The sequence below is a fragment of the Dasypus novemcinctus genome, chromosome 3, assembly GCF_030445035.2.
Source record: "Dasypus novemcinctus isolate mDasNov1 chromosome 3, mDasNov1.1.hap2, whole genome shotgun sequence".
In the NCBI taxonomy this organism is placed as follows: domain Eukaryota; kingdom Metazoa; phylum Chordata; class Mammalia; order Cingulata; family Dasypodidae; genus Dasypus; species Dasypus novemcinctus.
In genome coordinates, this window is record NC_080675.1 from 143,486,324 (window position 1) to 143,506,609 (window position 20,286).

Genomic DNA, 20,286 nt, shown 5'->3' on the forward strand with positions numbered 1-20,286 from the left:
CCCAAGTCAACAAGCAGAGTCTGCCACCTGTACCTGGTTAGGACAGAGAAGTAAGGGAGCAGGAGTGTCCCAGGGACTTGGGGACCCCTGAGGGGAGAGGTTAGCAAGCTCCGAAATGTCTGAGAAGTCAAACAAAACACAAGACAACCAAAAGAAAGAAAACAAGCAGCAAGGATCTGGCCCTTTTATCTGCCCCACCCCTTCTCCATCACCAACTCGAAAATACGTGGAAGTTATAGCAGGAAAGAACAAAGGCTATTTCCCATCCCTTACCCTCTCAAACCCTCTGAAATTACATTAGTAAGCAAAAATCCTTTACTCTCTGTCTAAAATCTGTGCACAAAATGGCCCCTTCACTCTCTTGCCCTAACTCAAGCCTGGCTCCAATCTGATGATCCCACTTCCCCTGCAGTCTTCTCACAAGGAGGCCACAAAGGGGGCTACCCTCCTTCCCACCTCAGGTGCCCAGAGCCTGGACCTGGAGAATTGTTCTAGTTCCTCATTACTGCTTCCATTTCTCCTTTCTCCTCCTTCAAAAAGGCACTTGTGTGTTGTTATCTCTCTCCTCAGCACTAAGGACTCTAACAGTTGCTTCATTATCTTTTATTTCATTGGTATTCCTGTTATCATTCTTAGCAATTTCAATAGCCTCAAGGATGAACCATCCAATAGCTTGACCTCTCAGTCCTTCAGATGCCTTTCCTCCTTTGAAGAACTGCTCTTCCTTCCCACCTCAGATCAAAAGTCACATCATTGACCTCTTATCAATAACTCCACCACTTTGGAAATCTCCACTGGAAGGTTTCTACTCTTCATCAGCTGCCTACTATACCTTTAGTTCACGTACTTTGGTACTCCTACCCCAACAATCCTTCAATTCCATTAATTTTCCTGAATTCATTTCCCTCTTCATCCAGCTTAGAATCCATGGTCCCATCATTATACTCTTATAAACCACTTATTTTCCTTGCCCCACCCTTTATTCATTCTAATCATCTGGCCAGTTAAACCCAACTATCTGCCTTTTTGATGCCTGCACTCAAGCAGCTGAGCCATGTCGATTGGTCTCACTTTAAATCAAGGTCACCAGTCTCAAATAAATGGGTATTCAGCTCTACCAGGCTTCTCTGGTGTGGTTGTTTCCCCACTCACCAGAACTGCTTCTCACACCTTCTGTCTCTCCTCAAACTCTCTACTTCCATTCCACTCCCTCTGTCCCTATCCCCCACTGGTGACCTTGCTTTAAACTTTCTACAAAAACAGACAAGAACTCTCCCATCTTCCCTCCACTAAATTTACCAACTTACCTGTATCTATATCCTTTCTCTCCTCTACTTTTGCAAGGGTAAAATGGCCTGTTTTAGTTTCTTCATTGCTAAAGCAAATACCATACTGCTGGAATGGCTTAAACAATGGGCATTTATTGATTGGCTCATAGTTTCAAGGCCAGAAGTCCAAAATCAAAGCATCATTAAGGCAATGATTTCTTGGAGACTGGCATTCTGGGGCTGGCTGCCAGTGACCCTTGGTCCTGGGCGCCTCTGTCACATGGCAATGCACATGGCAGCCTCTTCCTTCTCTTCCAGGTTCTGGTGAACTTCAGCTCCTTGCTCCCCAAGACTTTTCTCTTTCTGTCTGAATTTCATTCTGCTTTTAATGGATTAAGACCTACCTTAATCCATTAACTGAAATAACTTCATCAAAAAGCCCTATTTACAATGGGTTCACACCCACAGGAATAGATTAAGCTTAAGATGATTTTTCTGGGATACATAGCTCCAAACCACAACATGGCCTTTCCTCTATCAATAGCCAACTTCTACTTAACATACTAGATCCCATGCCTCCAATTTTTCTTCAATTCTCCCCCTCTCTACCAGATTATCAGTGCCTCCCTTTGTACTGGATCATCTCTATCAGCAGACAAATTTGCTCCGTATCTCCTGATGCTTCTGGGAGGTAGACAGTACAGAGAGGTGGCTTGTCTAAGGTCTCACAGGTCCCCTAGCTCTAGCTCAGGATAGTACCACTAATTGTGCTGCCTCTTCTTATTTTTCAAGTACTGGAAGGAGCTGCTTTTGATGTTTCAAAACATCTAGCATCCCTCCATCCAAGGTAGATTAATTCTCCTTGTTCCTGAAGTTCAAACCATTTTTGTTGCAAGGCATCTGTTCCCAGGGACTATGGAGAGACTGATTTTGCTGAGATGAGTGGAAGGGCTGTGCTGGGCCTGAGAACTAGATTCTTGAGAAAAGGTGTAAAATCAGTCAAGACAAGATTTGAGTAAAATGAATCTTGCAGCAGTCCTAGGCTGCACAGGACCTGAGAACTGAAGGAACATCTCCATCATTTAGACCAGGAAGCCTTGAAGGCAGTGCAATGCAGAGGCAAGATTAAAACATTCATAGACAAATATGGGCTCTTATACCAGCTCCCAGCCTTCCTGTGTGACCTTGAGCAAGTCACATAATCTTTGCAACCTCAGTTGCTTTATCTGCAAAATGGGGATAATAATCATCTCAAAGAGAATTCTGCTATGAAGGTGAAATGAGATAATAGGTGTCAATATCTGGGCACATATTGAGCCCTCAATGCAGATTAATTTTATCTCCCCTTCCTCATTGGCCCAGCTGGATTGCCCATGCATGCAATCTGTAGGTGCGTACAGACCAGGCTATTAGAGAAGGCCACTTCACTAATTTCCTTGCTTTCCACCAGAGTGCCTCCTGCTCTAACAGAGAAAGGCTGTTTCTCCCACATGAACCATTCCTACTGCTCACCACGGAGTTTTGGCTGAGGAAGTCCCCTTACTAAGCTATCATGTTCACAACAGACCCTACTAGAGGCCTCAGGGCAATGAGGTAAATAATATAACAGACTAGTGACTGAATTTTCAGCAGTCCTTTACTCTGCATGGCTTTTTTTTACAGGACATAAAGGTTACTATTTACTTTCAGAACTGGGATGAGAATCCAGGTCTCTGGACTCCTTCCTAAGGATACCAGCAAGATTTAGGATACTCCCAGAGGGCAAATACATTTCCTTTGACAACCAAATCTTCCATTAACTATATCATGACTGTGGTCAAGACAGATGAATGAATTTTACTGTATGTAAACCAGATTTTGTTTTTTGTTTTTTTATATAGCAGTTTTTTCTTTATACTTTGCCATGCTCCTTCCCATTTTTCTATTATCCCAGTCTGTGAGGTACATAGGTAGCTATTATTGTCCCCTTTCTAAAAGGTGTCAGTTATGTAGACCCAGATGTGAATCCCATCTCTGCCACTTAACACCTATGTGAGTTTTGGCAAATTACTTAATCTCTGAGCCTTACTTTCCTAAACTTTATACAAGCATTGCCATAATTCCTTCCTCACTAAGCTGTTGCTGGTATTGAGATTATTGAAGCACTCCCAAAATTCCCTGATGAGAATTCTTGGAGTACTTGTTAAAAATGCAGATTTCCAGGGCCCTAATCCAGAGCTCCCAGGGGGTAAGGCCTGGCAGTCTTAAAAAGCCACATGGATTCTTATTAGAAAAATTAGGGAAACACTAGGTTGATTTTTATAAAGCATTAGTGTTACCTCTGGTACTAAACAGTTAATATTTATTTAGCACTTACATGTCTAATCTTTGAAATGGGGATAATTATGACTACCAGATAGGGTTATAATGAAAAACAAGCAGAATCTATTGGTTCCCTTATCTCATTGTATTAATCAGGATTTCTTCAGGCTGAATCGGAAACATCCAGAGGACAGCTGTCTCTTCCCATTTACTTGCTGTGCTCTCTTCTGTGCTGGCATCATTCTTAGGCAGGCTGTAGCAGTTTGATACAATTATGAAATCCAAAATAGATATTGGATTATGTTTGTAAACTTCATCTGTACCTGGGTGTGATCAGATTATGATTAGGGCTTTGACTGAGCCATTTCAGTAGAGTGTTGAGTCTCCACAGTAGGTGAGGACTCAGAGATAAAAGATATGGCAAAGGACAAAGTTGGAGTTTTGATGTTGGAATGTGATGCTGGAGTCTTGAGCTAGAGCCCCAGGAAGTGAGCACACAGTAGAAAAAGAAGCCAACCCCAGGAAGAGAGGAACTGTGACCCCAGAAAGAAGCAAGCCCTGGGAAAAGAGGGACCCAGAAAGCCTGAGCCCTCGCAGATATCAGCAGCCATCTTGCTCCAACAAGTGGAAATAGACTTTGGTGAGGGTAGTAACCTATGCTTTATGGCCTAGTATCTGTAAGTTCCTACCCCAAATACTTTTTGTTAAAGCCAACAGGTTTCTGGTATTTTGCATCAGCATCCCCTTGGTTGACTAATACACAGGCTCTCTCCAAGGAATGCCTCTTCACAACTCCAGGTCTCCATCCTCCCAGCCCAATATCCCGAACGGGAAGTCTCTCATTTTCTAAATTCCAGGGTTCAAGCCTTATTTGGCCAATTTGGGTTCCAGGCCCTTCCTTGCATAGTCAGTGTAGCCAGGGTTTAGAATATACTGATTGGCCAGGCCTGGGTCACTTACTTACCCCAGGAGCCAGAAGCACGGGGGTCAACCCCATCTGAATGTTTCAAGAATGGAGAATGGTCCACAGCCACATGAGTCCTTTGGATGGTTCCCTGCAGTGCTCTTGCTAGGCCAAGAGGAACTGATGCTTGACAGGTAACCCCACAGATGTCCCTGGCATCAGCTCCCTAAGCCACACAGTTAACAGCCTCCAGATGCCAATCTGATTTGAATCTTCCTTGAGTTCTCTGCCAGCATATTCATGGCTGGACGTAAGAGTTTCATTGAGGCTGATACAGCCCCAGTCCCATCTAAGCAAACATTTCTAAAAGACTGGGGAAGGTAGTTTTCTTTCTTTTTTTTGTTAGGTTCTAACATTCAAAGAAAGCTCTGTCACAATACTAGCTGGATATAAGCTTAAAAAATGGACAATTTCAAAGTCTAAATTCCATCGATAAAACAATGTCCAGGTTTCAACAAAAGGTCACAAAACATATAAATAAACAGAAAGTGATGGCCAGGCCAGAGAGAAAATTAAAGCCTTAGAAATCATCAGTGAGGACCAGACCTCAGACATACTACACAGATTTAAATGGGCTTGCTTTTACAATGGGGATTTATTAGCTTACAAGCTTACAGTTCTGATGGGGAAAGCGTCCAAATCAAGGCATCATCAAGGCATCTTCTTCCTGAAGACTAGCTGCTGGCGATTCTGAACTCTTCTGTCTCATGGCCAGTTACATGGCAGCATCTGCTGGTCTTTCCCTTCTCTTTTGGGTTTCCATGTTTCTAGCTTCTGCTGTGGCTTTCTCCTCTTTGTCTGAATTTTATTCTTATAAAGGACTCCAGTTAAGAGGATTAAGACCTATGCTGGGCTATGTCTTAACTGAAGTAACCTAATCAAAAGGACCTTCTTACAATAGGTTTACATCCACAAGAATGGATTAGCTTTAAGAACATTCTTTTCTGGGGTCCATATAGCTTTAAATCATCACAGGAAGTGGATGTGGCTCAAGTGATTTGTCTTTCTTCTACCATACGAGGGTCCTGGGTTTGATTCCTGGGGCCTCCTGGTGAAAAGCAAGCTGGTCCCCACAGCGCAGATAGCTGGCGTAACAAGATGATGTAACAAAAAAGAGACACAGGGAAACAGTGAGAGATGCAAAAACCAGGGAGCTGAGGTGGCTTAGGCAATTGAGTGCCTCTCTCCATGTTGGAAGGTCATGGGATCAGTTCCCAGTGCCTCCTAAAGAGAAGACGAGGAGAAGACAAGCAGACACAGAAGAATATTCAGCGAATGGACATAGAGAGCAGACAGCAAGTGCAAACAGGGGGTTGGGGAATAAATAAGTCTTTATTAAAAAAAAAAAAATCACAGACACCATCAAGCTTACCAATATATGCATTGTGGGGGTCCCAGAAGGAGAAACTATGGAGAAAGGAACAGAGAGAACACTCAAATAAATAATGGCTGAAAACACCCCGTATTTAAGAAGACATGAATATATGTATCTAAGAAGCTCAATAAACTCCAAATAGTATACACACAAAATAGACCCACACTGTACCATGTTATAATTAAACTGTCAAATGCCAAAGATAGAGAATTCTGAAAACCTTGAGAGAAGCAGTATGACACATATAAGGGAACCTCAATAAGTTTAAGTGCCAATTTCTCATCAGAAACCATGGAGGGAAGAAGGCAGTGGGATGAAATATTTAAAGTGCTGAAAGCAAAAAACTGCCAATCAGGAATTCTATATCCAGTAAAACTGTCTTTCAAAAATGAGGGAAAGATGAAGACATTCCCAGATAAACAAAATCTGAAGGAATTCATTACTACTAGACCAGTCCTACAATAAGTGTTAGAGAGGTCTGCAAGTTAAAAACAAAGAACACTAGAAAAAATAAAATAAATTTAAAAATTAAAAAAAAAAGAATGAATAGATCAAAGCCACATGAATAAAGACCTTTAGTAGGAGTAACAACATGGATAAATATAAATGCCAGTACTATTTTTTTGTTGTTATTAACTCCACTTTCTACTTCCTACAGGATCTAAAAGGCAAATGCATAAAATGTAATAATAAATTAGTGATTTTAGACTCAATATATAAACAAGCAATTTGTAATGAGACCTACATTAAGATGGGGGATGGAGATGCACATAGAAATATAGTTTGTCATATCACTGATATTAAGTTGGTATCCAAGCAAATGAGTTTTGTAGATTTAGGATGTTAAATTTAAACCCCATGGTAACTACAAAAAAATACCAGAGAATGTGCAAGCTCATAGACAGAAATTAAGAGTGTGTACAGGTTCCCAGGAGTGAGACTGGGGGGCAGGGAGAATGGGGATCAATGAATAATGGGTACAAGGTTTCTGTTTGGGGAGATGAGAAAGTTTTAGCAATGGAAGGTGTTGATACTGCAGCAGTGTAAATATGAGTACTCCCAATGAATGGTGGCTGGAGTCCTCTGTATGGGGTTTGTATTATTTTTATAACTCCCATAAGTTTGAAACTATTGCAAAATAAAATATTAAAAATATATATATGATGCTTCCCAAAGGGGTAAAGTTTATTACCTCCTGTCCACCCAAGGCTTGGCTATGTTCCTCCTGGAAGATATTCTGCATGGTGTTATCTCCTGCTTCCCACACTAGTGGCCTCCTCACCAGCCACACAGCACAGCAGCATGAGACTGGGTGAACATGCCAGGAATGGGAGTCTTGTGTTCTAGGCTTGGCTCTACCACTGCTTTTCAGTGAGACATTGGGTACACCACTTACCCTCTTGGGCTTTGATTTTCTCCTTTGTCAAATTAGAGGGTTGACTGAGTGATGTCTTAAGTCTCTTCCCTCTCAAGGGTGCTTTGTCATTTGATAGCACATTCAGTGGTGACACCTTCCTCACTGGAGCCATGACGGTCAATGATGACAAAATGCTTCAACACAACTGGCTCATACAGGAGGTCACAGATCAGAAGAGCCTTGGCAGGAAGCAAAGCTGGAAGCTGGACGCCTGAAGGAGAAGTCTGGAGGTACTCCAGTGTAAGTGGGTAAGAGGGCAGGCTCTGGAATCAGACACACCTGGTTTGAATCCTGTTGCTCTTCTGACTATATGACCTTAAGCAAATCACTGAGTCACCTGTGTAACAAGGATAATGGCACTTATGTAAGGAAGCTGTGAAGATTCAATTGGATTAATGAGATACTGCATATGAAAGCAGTGCCTGGCCCACAGTATGAGCTCAGTAAGATCAGCTCTCTTCTTTCTCCCACCCTATTTCAATTACATCTACCTTAGCAAGGATGGCAAGGAAAAAAATCTTGCCATCCTTGCTAAGGTAGATATAATTGAAATATCTTCAGATAGACCTGGGTTTAACCCTGGCTCCACCTTTTACTCAACTTCCAAGTTAATCAACCTATTTTTCTCATCTGTAAAATCGGCACAATAAGGTCATCTTCAAGAGTTGTTGGGAACACTTGGCATCACTGGTACAGAAAAGGGTTTTCCCTCCCTTAGGCTGATCAATATTAAGCCCATTCATTACCACCCATTTACCTTGCTTTGTAGCATTAATTTCCATATTTTAATCCATCCTTAAAGCTCTAACTGGAGGGAGTTAGGGCCTGAATACCTAAGATCAGGCCAGAGCATCTCTTGATCCCACCTATCCCCATGTTCTTTTTACAAGCTCTGAGAGCAGGAGAGGACACCTGCTAGGTTCATCTTCAAAGACCTAGTTCTCAGCACAGCACCTAGCCTACAGGAGGCCAGCTCCCCACATCCAGTGACTGGAGGCAGAGGATGCTCACCCCAAGGCCAAGAGCAGGCACCAGGGCACTGCCGAGAGAGTAAGATGAGGCAGTTCTTCCTGGCTACCACCTCACCTTGTTGATATCACAGACTCTAAGGAAACTAGGGCTTACTGTGGGGTTCAAGGCTATAAGGCTGGAAGATGAATACAAGTGTATATTAAGTTCCACACAGTAAACTGATATAACCCCTCTGGAAAACATAATGGAATCCTGCTCTATGTCCAAGTTTATACTAAGAAATCCATTAAAAATATGAGCAATTGCTTGCCTAACAATCTCTACTTTCCTGGTCAGTTGGAAATGACCCAAATACCCAACTACTTGGTTAGAATCAAGCAAATCAGAATATAGTTGGGCTATTACATAGCCATTTAGATAAATACTTTCTAAAACCTGGTTGCTTAGCTTTTTGGTGCATTGCTGCACCACATAGGGGCCTGTGCCTCACCGCGCAGGTCTGGGATGACTTTTTTTTTTAACCAGGAGGTCCTGGGAATTAAACCTCGAATATAGTCAATGGGAGCTCAGTTGCTTGAGCCACAGCAACTTCCTTAAACACATACTTCTGAAGAACATTTAAAGGCAGAGAGGAATGATCATAATAAAATCTTAGGTATAAAAGGAATAAAACAGGCACCATTATGCAAGTTTTCTGATTTGTCAAAGTTTTATACATTCCTGAGGTTTGCAAGCACATATTCTTTTCAGTCTGAAAAAAACCCAAAAGATATTCAAAATAAAGTTCCATGGGTTCAATTTCCACCAATGCTTGGGTGGCTATTTCTTAAATAACTTTTTATATCATATATCCCATATATATACACATATATATGAACATTTTATATGAAAAATAGCACACCATACCACTGAGCTTTGCCTTGAAACCAAAAGTATCCAAATGTAGAGTCAGTTTACATATCCTCTAAGAAAAGCTACTTTTTCAGGTAACAAAGGTAAAGTTGTTTCCCCTAGTTCCCCTCAGCTAGCAAGTTATCTGGAATGCATCTTAGAAAGATCAGTGGTCTGTTGGATTCAAAGAAGTCATCCCCAAAGAAATTGTATAAAAAGATTTATTGAAATTTATCAATGACAAACAGACATAAAACTCAAAGTTTGGCTCTTCTGAGAGGGAAGAGAAAAATTGGTGCAGATGTTCTTTTATACAGATGAAACATGGGCTAGGAAGTAACACATCACTTCTAAAGCAATCCAGAAGAAGGACATGAAAGCAAACCTGTACATTCACTAGGAATTTGCAGTCATTTCAGACTTCCACTAGGTAAGAAAATACAATTTTGCATTAGTTTTTCCGTGCTCAGGTGTATGAAAAAAAAAACCCAGCCGACATGCAGCAACACCTCCTGTGCTTAGGTCTGTAAAAATGTTCTAAGCACAAGAAGTACATGTGGAAGAATTCTCTTGTTATTTTGTAAAACAAAGCGTTCTAATATTTTACAGGCCAAGTTGGGCAGTTTTTTTTTGTTTTTTGTTTTTTTAAAGAGGTTGAAGTTTGAGGGTTTGCATCTTCTCTTTTAATTGCAATTGTCAAATTAACTTTATTCATGACTTACAAGCCTGCCGTTTTCAGGTCTCTGGCTCTTAAAGTAACAATAGAGTCCTCTTTGTAGAGTGAAGCCCACCACCATCTGTGAAGAGGGAAGGGGGATGAGAAATGGGGAATATCCCCAAACCAGTGCCAAAATACACCTTCAGGTTGCTATTTACAAACTAGGGCTTTTGATGCCTCTAGCAGGCCCAGGAAATGCAGAAATCACAAGAACCAGAATAAAAATTAAAATATGGCTGGTGCTGAGCCCCTCCTGGGCTTTGAGTAACCAAACTGAGGTCACAGCCATGGCTTTCCAACCAACAAGAGTGGAGAAATACCAGAAATGTAAGAGACCTCCAAACCATCCTCTTTGAGAGTAAGGAACAAATGCTCACTTGGTGTGTACTCAGCTATTGCATTTACAGGGACAGAATCACACAAAGGAAAGTAGGGGAAAAAAAATAAAGAGTGGCAGTAAAAATAGTATTTTATTCCACCCCCACCCTCCCTCCCCCCCGCAACCCCCAGTACACTTTTCCCCTCTCGTTCCCACAGCAACGTTACAATCAGAAAAAAATAAGTTTCGGGGGGCGGGATTTGGGGTAGAGAGAATATGGGTAAAAACAGTCAAATCACAATAGGAATTTTTCAAAATAGGTTATTTCACTTAGTCATCATCTTCTCCCTCATCTTCAGGTTCTCGTTTTCGTTTTTGACCCCTTTCTTCTTCTGGAAGAGTAAGGAAAAGGCATTTACATTAGACAATGGTCTCGTCTCTTTAACTTAAACCCACTCACAGAGAAAGCAGGGACCACACATCGGGGAAGCTTTGTAGCCTGAGGCCTGTCATCCCTGGCAAGGTATCTGGCAAAGCCAGGAAGGCATCTGGGACCTCAGAGAGGTGTGTTCCTCCCACTGCCAGAGTGCTCCAGGCCTAAGGAACCTAGTGCCAACTGAAGGGGCCAGCCTGCTACCAGTAGAGAATAAGAAAGCTGCCATACCACCAAGATCTTCTTCATCTTCCTCATCATCTACTTCCCCATCGTTATAACCTTCTTCATCCTCCTAGGAGAGAAGATGGACATCAGAACATTAGAAATGCCCCCAGACTAGGGGTACACCGAGGCAGGCCACTTTCCCTAACACTGAGCTCAAAAAGGTAGGGGTCACCCCTAGCCTCTCAGAGCCCCATATCAAGGACCTGCCATCTCAGGATGACTCTAAAGCAAAGGTTCTTAACCTATTTTGGATCAAGGACTCCTCTGAGAATCCATAGAAAAGCTCTGAACCCCTTCTCCAGATTAAGAACTCCCAATCTGAATGAAGTCCCTATAACTCAGACAGCTTTCTAGTCTTCATGCTCTCTTAGGGGAACAAGTTCCCCAAGGAGACTCCTTGCTGTGTAAAATAGGCCATTCTTTTCATTTGTCCTTAATCTAGTTTTGGCTTCCAGAGCAGAACCCCAGTTTCAGCAAATCCAGATTCTGAGGACAAGTCCACCTCACTCTCACCACCCTTTTGCAGACTTGGCTCACTGGGAAGGGCAGAAGGGAAAGATAAATTCAAAGCCCCAGAGAACACCACTTCAAACTTGCTGGAGATTCAGCAAAATATAACTTCATTCGACACAGGACACTTGGTTTATGCTGCTCCTGAAGTTAGATGCTAGTAGAAGCTCTGAATATTGAATATTCCTAAACCATCAGATAGCCCATTGTTTAAAAAGAACTTGGTAATAGACTTCTTTCTGTCAAGGGAAATATCCTTTATAATGTCACCCAATAGTTCCCTAACAGTCTGTCTGCTAAGGCTGTTTTTGTGTATAAGCTCACTTTTACTGGAAAGTGGCAATCTCCAGGTGGTCAATGAGATTACAAAACAAAACAAAACAAAACAAAGCAACCTCTGCACACTGTGCCTCTTGTGAGAGGAAGAAAAATCCACTAGTCAACATGACTTACTGCCTTGGGGACCCCATTTTTCTAAGTCTATATTTTAAAAATACTTGCAATATTCTTTAGATGAGCCCAGTAGCCTAGATCGAGGGAGGAAAGAAATGCAGCAGCAAAACTAGACAGCAACCAAACCTAGCTCATCGGCATTTATATTCATCTTGACCTGTTCCTAGCAGTCTGAAGTGGGGGAACTGGGAGATCCTGCTTGAGTGAATCTGTGTGGCAGGTAGATGTCTGTGCTCTCAAATGAGGGAGACAAGAAATTGGGGGAGAAGGCAGGAATCGCTGGAAGGGAAAAGGCAGGCACCTTGTTGTCAGTGCTGTTGTCATATTAAACCACTCTAGGTCTAACTTTTGCAATTTACAAGAGTTGACTTAGAATTCTGAACAAGATTCTATTATAGAGACTTGGAACATCAACATCCAAACACAGAACCAAGAACAGAGCACCAGGGTGTTGGAAAAGGATGTGAAGGCCTGAAATAGTAAGTAGTCAAGCACTTATCCCTTGTGAGACAATATCCTTAAGCATTTACTTAACATCTTATTTTATCCTATTAACATCCCAGTGAGATAAATATCATGATCCTTATTTTACAGATGAAGAAACAGACTCAGAAAGGACAAGTAATTTGCCCAGAGACACACAGCTAGCAAGCAGTAGAGCTGGGACTGTGCTCTTAACCTCTGTACTATAATACCTTATCACTCACAGATTTTTCATAAATTTTGTTAAAAATAAAACTAGGAAACAGCCAATCTGCTAATATAATGGCCCATTCCTGATGTACTTTCCACAGCTTGCAGGTGATCCTTGTTGCTCTAATTTGGGATCCTGCAGTGTCTTATCCTCCTACCTGACGTTTTCTGTTCAAGGCAGTGCTGGCCTTTTGATTTTCCCTAGCACACTGTTTAAGTGCTCAGTGAATATTCACTGACTAATACACAAATGCAAAAGGGTAGAAAACGGGGACACTGATTCCTTATTTCTCTAAGAACGAATTTTCATAGAAATGAAGGACTGACAGATGAGTCTCCTTAAATGCCTCCAGAATCCCCCTTTTCCCACTCCTAATCCAAATTCCCCAAGACCAACCCAATAAAAGGTCCTGAAATGGACTTATTTCCCTGCTCTCAACGGAGACGACTTCCCCAACAGGGCTCCTAGTCTGCCAAAGGCTAATCACTGAGGCATTCAGTAGACTGACTCAGGCAAAGCAAGGGGAACTCAGGGAGATAGTACCCCTCTAGCCCAAGCTCCTTACCTCCTCTTCTCCACTCACATCTTCCTCTTCACCTTCCTCCTCCTCATCTTCATCTTCCTCATCTTCCACTACCTGAGCATCTTCATCATATTCTTCCTCTGTGCAAATGAAACGGTGAACAATAAGGGAATGGGTACTGAGCTGGCTCTGCCCTCACACCAGCACAGGTGTCAAGACTGATGGGCCTGGTCGGGGCTTCAGTGTAAGGCCCACAACCCTCCCATACCCACTCCAGCCCAAAGTCTGAATGCCTTCATGCTCTCAAAAACAGGGTTAAAATGTGTGACTGAACACATGCTACAGTTAATATGAAAGATAAGTACCCTAAAGTGACCTGAAAGGGAAATGCAATTTGCAAGTTTTATGAAAGTGAAAGATCCCTTGTGGAGGCTGACACTGCAGAGAAATGGCTCAATTGAAGGAACAAGTGACAGGGCCTGGGAAAGCTGAAGTCAATTCATTTAGAAACATCTGGTCCAAACTTTTCACTTTAAAGATGAAAAAGGTGAGGAACAGAGAAGTGACCCATTCAAAGTTACACAAGGAATTAAATTAGTAGCAAAAATGGGTGTAGGAACCTGGTCCTGTGCCCCTTCTACCACAAAACAAGAACCCTGCTGAGGCAAACAGATTATCTAAATACCATGTGAAGTACTCCCAACCTAACAGGCAAAAACAAAATCTTGTATATGAATTCATGGGCAAGTGCCTCAATTTTCAACTTTTCCCTGATCATGAGGACCTGTGGGGAAGCTGCACTGTGCTTGTAACAAGCAAAAGTATGGAGGGAACAGGAAGAGATGCTCCCTTCTTTCCTTCCTGAAGGCTCTGCTTAGGGCCCTTCTCCCGGCTCCTCCAGCAAGGAGCTCAACCTGCAGTGCGTCCTGCGGCCCCTGGCCTTACTGGCGGCAGAGGCCACACCCTCAAGTCCTGGCCTGTGGTCCTGTGGGCTTCAGCCACCAGGGGGCCCCACAACTTCTCCAGCTGGTAACCTCACCCCTGCAGGACACCAACATGGGAGAAGGGGACACTCAGGCTCTACCCCAGCCTCCTCTATCTTCTCAACCCCTCCCTGAGAATGTGTCCAGGGTCAGTCACACAGCAGAGACACACCATATATGCTCACTCCCTGGTGAGCTATGGAAGAGGAAAAAATTAAAGTGAGAAGGATTTCCGTGAGATGGTTTTCTAAGCAGCTGAAAAATTTCAGGATATTTCTTTGGGCTCATGCCCTGTGTTTTGTTTTTCGTTTTTTTTTTTTTTTTTTTTAAGGGAACCAATCAATGAGACAGATTACAGAGCAACAGTAAACAAAGCCAACAGCCCCACTCTCCAGCATAGCCAGGAGCTAGCCCTCAGTGACCAGGTGGGACATCCCAATACCCAGCTCGCCCACTCTGCAAAGCCAAGAAACACCTGCAGCCCTGGCCCTTTCCCTTCACACGCACCATCCTCATCTTCCTCCTCGTCATCTAGGCCCTCCACGTAGCCCTCAGCATCCGAGTCGGGGGCCTCCTTATCATCCCGGTCGTAGCCATCAAGATACGTGAGTTGCGGAAGGAGTTTAAACACGTTTTCTCGGTAGTCATTCAGGTTGGTTACCTCACAATTGAAAAGGTCTAAGCTCTTGAGGTTTTCTAACTTCTTCTGTAAGCAGAAAAATGGAGTGCACAGTGAGTGATCTGTAAGAGGCAGGATGGTGAGGGGAGGTCAGAAACAACCCTGGGAAATAGGCAGGGGTGACAAGGAAACCTGTGGTGGATAAGGCAATTCTGATTTGGCTCTGTTTAGCCATTGTACATGCCAGACACATCACCCCTGCTGTAGGCCTTGGTTTCTTCATCTGGAAAATGAGGTAGGTTGGAACTTGAGGATCTTTAAAACCTCGTCCATTGCTGACACTTTTTCTGCAATTACAGCTTCTACCTTAACAGTAACCAGCTTGAAATGAACTTGGTGTTCTCTTTGGTACATGTCCCTGTCCTCTCCCTAGGGACAAGCCACAGGGGAAGTAAAAGGGAGACATGAACTAACCTTTCTGCAAATAATAATGATAATATTAATAGCAGCAGCTAACACAGCATAACTTTATATGTATTAATTCAATTTACCCTCACAACCTCTAAAAGATAAAAACAATAATTATTAACCTATTTTTCTAATGAGGAAATGGAAGACATACGGAGGTGAAGAGCTGCTGAAGTCACAGAATTGGGATTTAACCAGGCAGCCCACCTTCAGACCTGTGCTTACTCTCTGCAATAGAGCCTACCAAAAGCACAAGAGAAAAACTGATGGTCAAATCCTTCCACCACCACAACTACAAAAGCTCTTGGAGGGAAGGGGGATTTTGTGGATGGTTGTTAACACAATTTACTTTGACAAAGCTTTATATCAAATGGGGTATAGCCCTACTATCTGTTTCATGGCTGAGGAAACTGAGGCGAAAGGGTCACAAAGCTGGAAAGCAATAGAGCTGCATCTTGACTGTGCCTTCACTGTCTTCAAGGTACCAGAATGAGACCGTATTCTGATGTGTGCCAGGTCTAAGAACCACTGCCCCTGAGGGTCAATGGGAAGCCAGGTCACTCTCTCTAAGACCTCATGATGGAGACCTGGGTCATTCTCAGCAGACTACTCAAGGGAAGGGAAGATATGTGTTATAGTCTGTGTGAGGCACCCTTTCACCCCCTGGGAAATAAAGTTTTCCACCCACTCCCAGAAGGTGAGTTTAGCACACTACACTGATAACGAGGGAAGGGGAAGCTACAAAGGTGTGTGATCTGGGCAGGGGAAGCCTCTGATTTCTAACGATGACCAAATCACAGTATTTTACAAGGATATTATATATACTGTCTCTAAAACTTGGTTCCCAATACACATATACACAGAATATCAGATTTCTCCTTTCCTAATGAAATTATGAAATCAAGATATCCAGGTATATCAGAATACTTTTGCTTGCTCCTAGGAGATGAGAAGATCTGAAAAGAAGTTCTGTTTGAAATGTACTATTAGTTGACCCAATATCACAAATGGACAAGTAAAGCTTGAGCTAGAGGAAAAAATGCCAACTTTCTGATTTGCCACCCTGGTCCTGCTGACCATCCCCTCAAGCTTCCATGGGGAGCAAGGAGTATCTTTTGGACAATAACCCTGCAAACCCAAACTGAGGGAGCACCCTCAACTTCCCCTATATACCCAGAAAAGAAAGCACAGACAGATTTGGCAAAATGCCCTTGTGGTCTTTGCTAATTCTATACATGGTTTATTAGAAGGTGATTCTTATATGTACATTTACAATGGTCATGTTTATTTAATGCAGTAGTATTTCCACATTTCAAAAAAGTTGTCTATATTAATCAGTGATATATATCTTACTGTTGATTTCCTTAAGGAAATACAGTAATTGTTATTCTGAACAGGATTTGCCCCTTTCTGGTTAATGAACCATCTAAGTACGGGGTATGCTTAGCTCTATGAGGAGAAAAGAAGAGCTCAAAACTCAGCCCGTGTCTCTGAAGTGCTAGTTACAGTCACACCAAGGACCAGAGGCCAGCAGTCCTTCTTCTCCGTGCCATATGGAGGAAACCCTGAACAAGGCTCCCATACCAGGCAGTTCTTTGCCACCCCTGGTTCCTGAGAGAACCCAAGCTGCCCAGCAGAGCCTCATCATCCAGGGGTTTTGTGTCAGGACTGACCCATCTCCCACCATTCAGTCACCAGTCGCAGGTCAATGACTCAAGGAAGAAAGAGCACCTACCTCTTTGATTAGCTTAATTCTTGGACCCCATCCCCAAGACGGGCACAAGTCATACCCTAAGCCTGAAGAAACTGTTGCTCAGGTTTCCAAAACTAAGCAGTAACTATGAGGGGAAAAGCACTAGACTAGCACTTGATAGCAGGGTCCTCACCCCATCTTCACCCTTACTGCCCATTCTGGCTGAGTGAACTTGCTCAAGCTTTTTAACTTCTCCAAGCTCAGTTTCTTGACTAAGCAGAAAGTAGTTGCTCCAATTCTATTTCATAGCACAATAATAAGAGTCAAATAAGTAAGATAAATGGGGAGGGGGGAGCAAGTTATATAAATGCAAAGATAGTATTCCTCAATACCAATTCCTCCCCCACCCCACCCCACCGTGGAGAGGAGACGGCTCAAACGACTTACCAGTGGCTCTATTGTGCTGAGGTCTTTAATTTTGTTGCCACTTAAGTTTAGATGCGTGAGGTTCGGACACTTTTCTGCCAATACTTCCAGGCCCCCTGAGATTCTGTTATCACTTAGTTCAAGCTAAACAAGGAAGGCAGAAAAAAGGCAGAAATGGCTCCTAAAACAAAGGTACTTAGTGCTGCCTGGCTCTCCAACCAGACAGAGTAAGGAAGGGAAAGTTATTATCTCAGGGAATTATCTGGCATGTTGGTGCATGCACCTTGCTTTTACCTGCAATTATGCTCCCTAGACACAAAATAATATCCCCTTCTTCCTCCCCACCTCCTCCTCCCAACACATACACACTCCCCACACTATCATATTTACCTTCTTAAGTTTGTTTAACTTTGGTAAGTTTGCAACTGAGGTGAGGCCTACATTGATTGTACTTAAGAACTCCAGTTCTTCAAATTCATCTGTGAGACCTTCGATTTTGCCTTCATTTGACCGACAGTTGTCCAGGACAAGCTCTTTCACCTGAAAAAGGAAGAATGCATGAATGAAGGGAGAAAGAAAGGGCTGAGGTAGGGGCAAGGATGGAAGAGAAACCTTCTTGGTGGGCATGGAAACAGTTTCTCTGGATCATTGTCCTGTCACGGATCAAAGGACTGATTCACCCACCCTGGTCTTTCTGCCTTCGGCAGTACTGAGAGAAGGGAAGGTTGGGTGAGCAGAGTTGTAGAACCAGGGCATGATTCCAGACAGACGCTTTCACCAGACTGGAAGAGACAAATACAACAGGCCCTGCTGCCACAGCCTGGGATGGTGGTCTTATTCCAGCCCTTCTGCCACTCCCAGAACCCCGTGAGAAAAAAAAAAAAAGAACAGCACAGTTCCATGCCAGGACCAGCCTCAATGTTGTTTAGAAGACCACTGGGCCCAGGACTCCCAATACCATCAGATTGCCCCTGACCCCAGTGCCTCATCATGACCCCAACCTGACCATCCTCTTGAGGCCAGCTACCTATTCTTACCCTCAGAGCTCCCCCTTCATTTTGCCTCCATGTGCCTGTGACGCACTGCTTGCTGACAGTTTCCAAGATGCACACATATGCTTGCTCTCACCAGCTCCTGTCACCAGAGCCTGCCCACCTGGTACTGGCACTTGCCACCATGGTCACTCACTTGGCTTGCTCCATGACAGGGGCAGCAGACCAGCGATTCCGTCAATGCTCCAGATCAGCACTGTCCAAAAGAACTTTCATCAATGGTAGAAATGTTCCTCCTGTCTGAGAGAGTAGCCACTAGCTACATGTGGCTTCTGACCACTATAAATGTGATGAACTGAATTCTAAATTAAACTTAATTTTAATTAAGTGTAAAGAGTCATATATATATATGGCTGCCATATTAGACAGTATAGCTCTAGACGTTGCTCTTTGGGTCCTGAGCATAGAAGCGGGAGGAGAAAATGGCCATCCACTAATTCAGGGGGTCCATAAAAGCCCAAGAGTCTGTCTGTGACCTTGTCTATCCCTTTCCAAACTATTGGATCTGAGTCCTGCAGGGGGGGGCCACAGCTGCCCTGTTCTCAGGCTTCCCTGAGGACAGAAGCACAGTGCTCTGTCCCAGACATCAGCACTTCCCAGGTTCCATTTGGCATAGCCCAGAGGGTAAAATGCAGGAATGGTCACTGTCTTCCAGAGCTAACAAGCTCTTGGCCTAGGCCCTAGCCACCAAAGTCTACCTTTCCAAAATTGGTTCTGGATGGAAGAAGTCCCTTCCTACGGCCCAAAAACCCCTAGGTCGAGCCACCTTCTCAAGGTCACTGGCAAGACTGCCTGGGAATAAATTCTGTGAGGCCTTCTGTCCTAGGACAGGAAAGCAGTGTAGAGCCAGGAAGCCAAGCCTTAGGAAACTAGAGCAAATGTAGAGAAATTAACTGTATTGGGGGGAGGGGGAACCATCGCCTTCATCTGCAGTAAATTTGGAGTCACAAGGTCCACAGTCTTCTTTAGTAACTGGTTTCTTGGAAAGCCCTGGGAATTCTTTTAAACTCTACCAAAGAAAGACAAATATGAAAAGGATTCCAGCCTACCCTCAAAGGTTTCAGACATGTGGTTTTGCTAGACAGGCAAGAACTTCTCCTCTTACTGCCATCAGCCAAGGAGAAGGGAGCCTCAGTGACGGGGGAAGGGAGTGCTGGGGAGTCACGGGAATTCCTCCCGAAACTGGGCCTCTTTCCTGGAGAGGCACAATGCTGCCTGCAGTCTAGGAATACTAGACACAGGGCAGGGTTTCAAAGCTCTGACTAGGCCAGTCCCCAGCTCCCAACATCACACCCAAACTAGCAAGCCACTCCTCCTGGGGATAGTATGCAAGCCATTGCTACTAATTTTATTAGTAATAATCACAGGATCTTTCCTGAACTCTTAATGGGCACACTCTTAAATGTTGTTTCACACACCTTATCACATTTAACCTTCACAACAACCCCATGGAGTAGTGGGGTATTCTCCCCACTTTATAATCACATCAGAACCACCTATCCTAAAGGCTCTTATCAAGATGGTGGAGTAAGATATTTTAGGGTTCCATCCCCCCAAAGAAGCACTGAACAACCAGCAAGAACTGGAAGAAACATCTTTCTCAAAGCTCCAGAAAATAGGATTCCAGTAATAGGGTATGCACCAAATCAAGAAAAAGACCACTTAAGAGCAGTAAGATCTTTTGGTGCTCTGGTTGGCTTCTTCTCTATCCTTTAGTAGTTGGGTAACGAGCCAGTCAGGATCTCTGGTCCTGGCTCCAGAGGAAGCAGAGTAATCCTTCTGCGCACACTGGGGGTATGTATGTCTGGCCCAATCTGTCTGACAGTGATCTAAGGAATTGTTTTTTTTTTTTTTTTTTTTTTTAAGGTTTATTTATTTTTATTTATTTCTCTCCTCTTCCCCCTCACTCTGGTTGTCTGTTCTCTGTGTCTATTTGCTGCATCTTCTTTGTTCGCTTCTGTTGTTGTCAGCAGCACGGA

At 43.4% G+C, this 20,286-nt stretch overlaps 1 protein-coding gene across 3 annotated transcripts in view; it reads right to left on the reverse strand.

The window, feature by feature from the left end:
- Window positions 1-9,391: 9,391 nt before the first annotated feature.
- Window positions 9,392-20,286, reverse strand: part of ANP32A (acidic nuclear phosphoprotein 32 family member A) — a 45,969-nt gene continuing 35,074 nt past the window's right edge. For 2 of the 3 annotated variants that reach the window (XM_004451045.5, XM_058294406.2), the window contains exons 2-7: window positions 17,646-17,795; window positions 17,277-17,399; window positions 14,557-14,755; window positions 13,109-13,206; window positions 10,890-10,953; window positions 9,392-10,617 (exon numbers count right to left, since the gene is read on the reverse strand). In XM_004451045.5, coding sequence (XP_004451102.1) covers window positions 10,556-10,617; window positions 10,890-10,953; window positions 13,109-13,206; window positions 14,557-14,755; window positions 17,277-17,399; window positions 17,646-17,795 — 696 coding nt within the window. In that variant the 3' untranslated portion in view covers window positions 9,392-10,555. The remainder of the gene's footprint in view (window positions 10,618-10,889; window positions 10,954-13,108; window positions 13,207-14,556; window positions 14,756-17,276; window positions 17,400-17,645; window positions 17,796-20,286) is intronic. The other variant, XM_058294407.2, reaches the window with a different exon arrangement.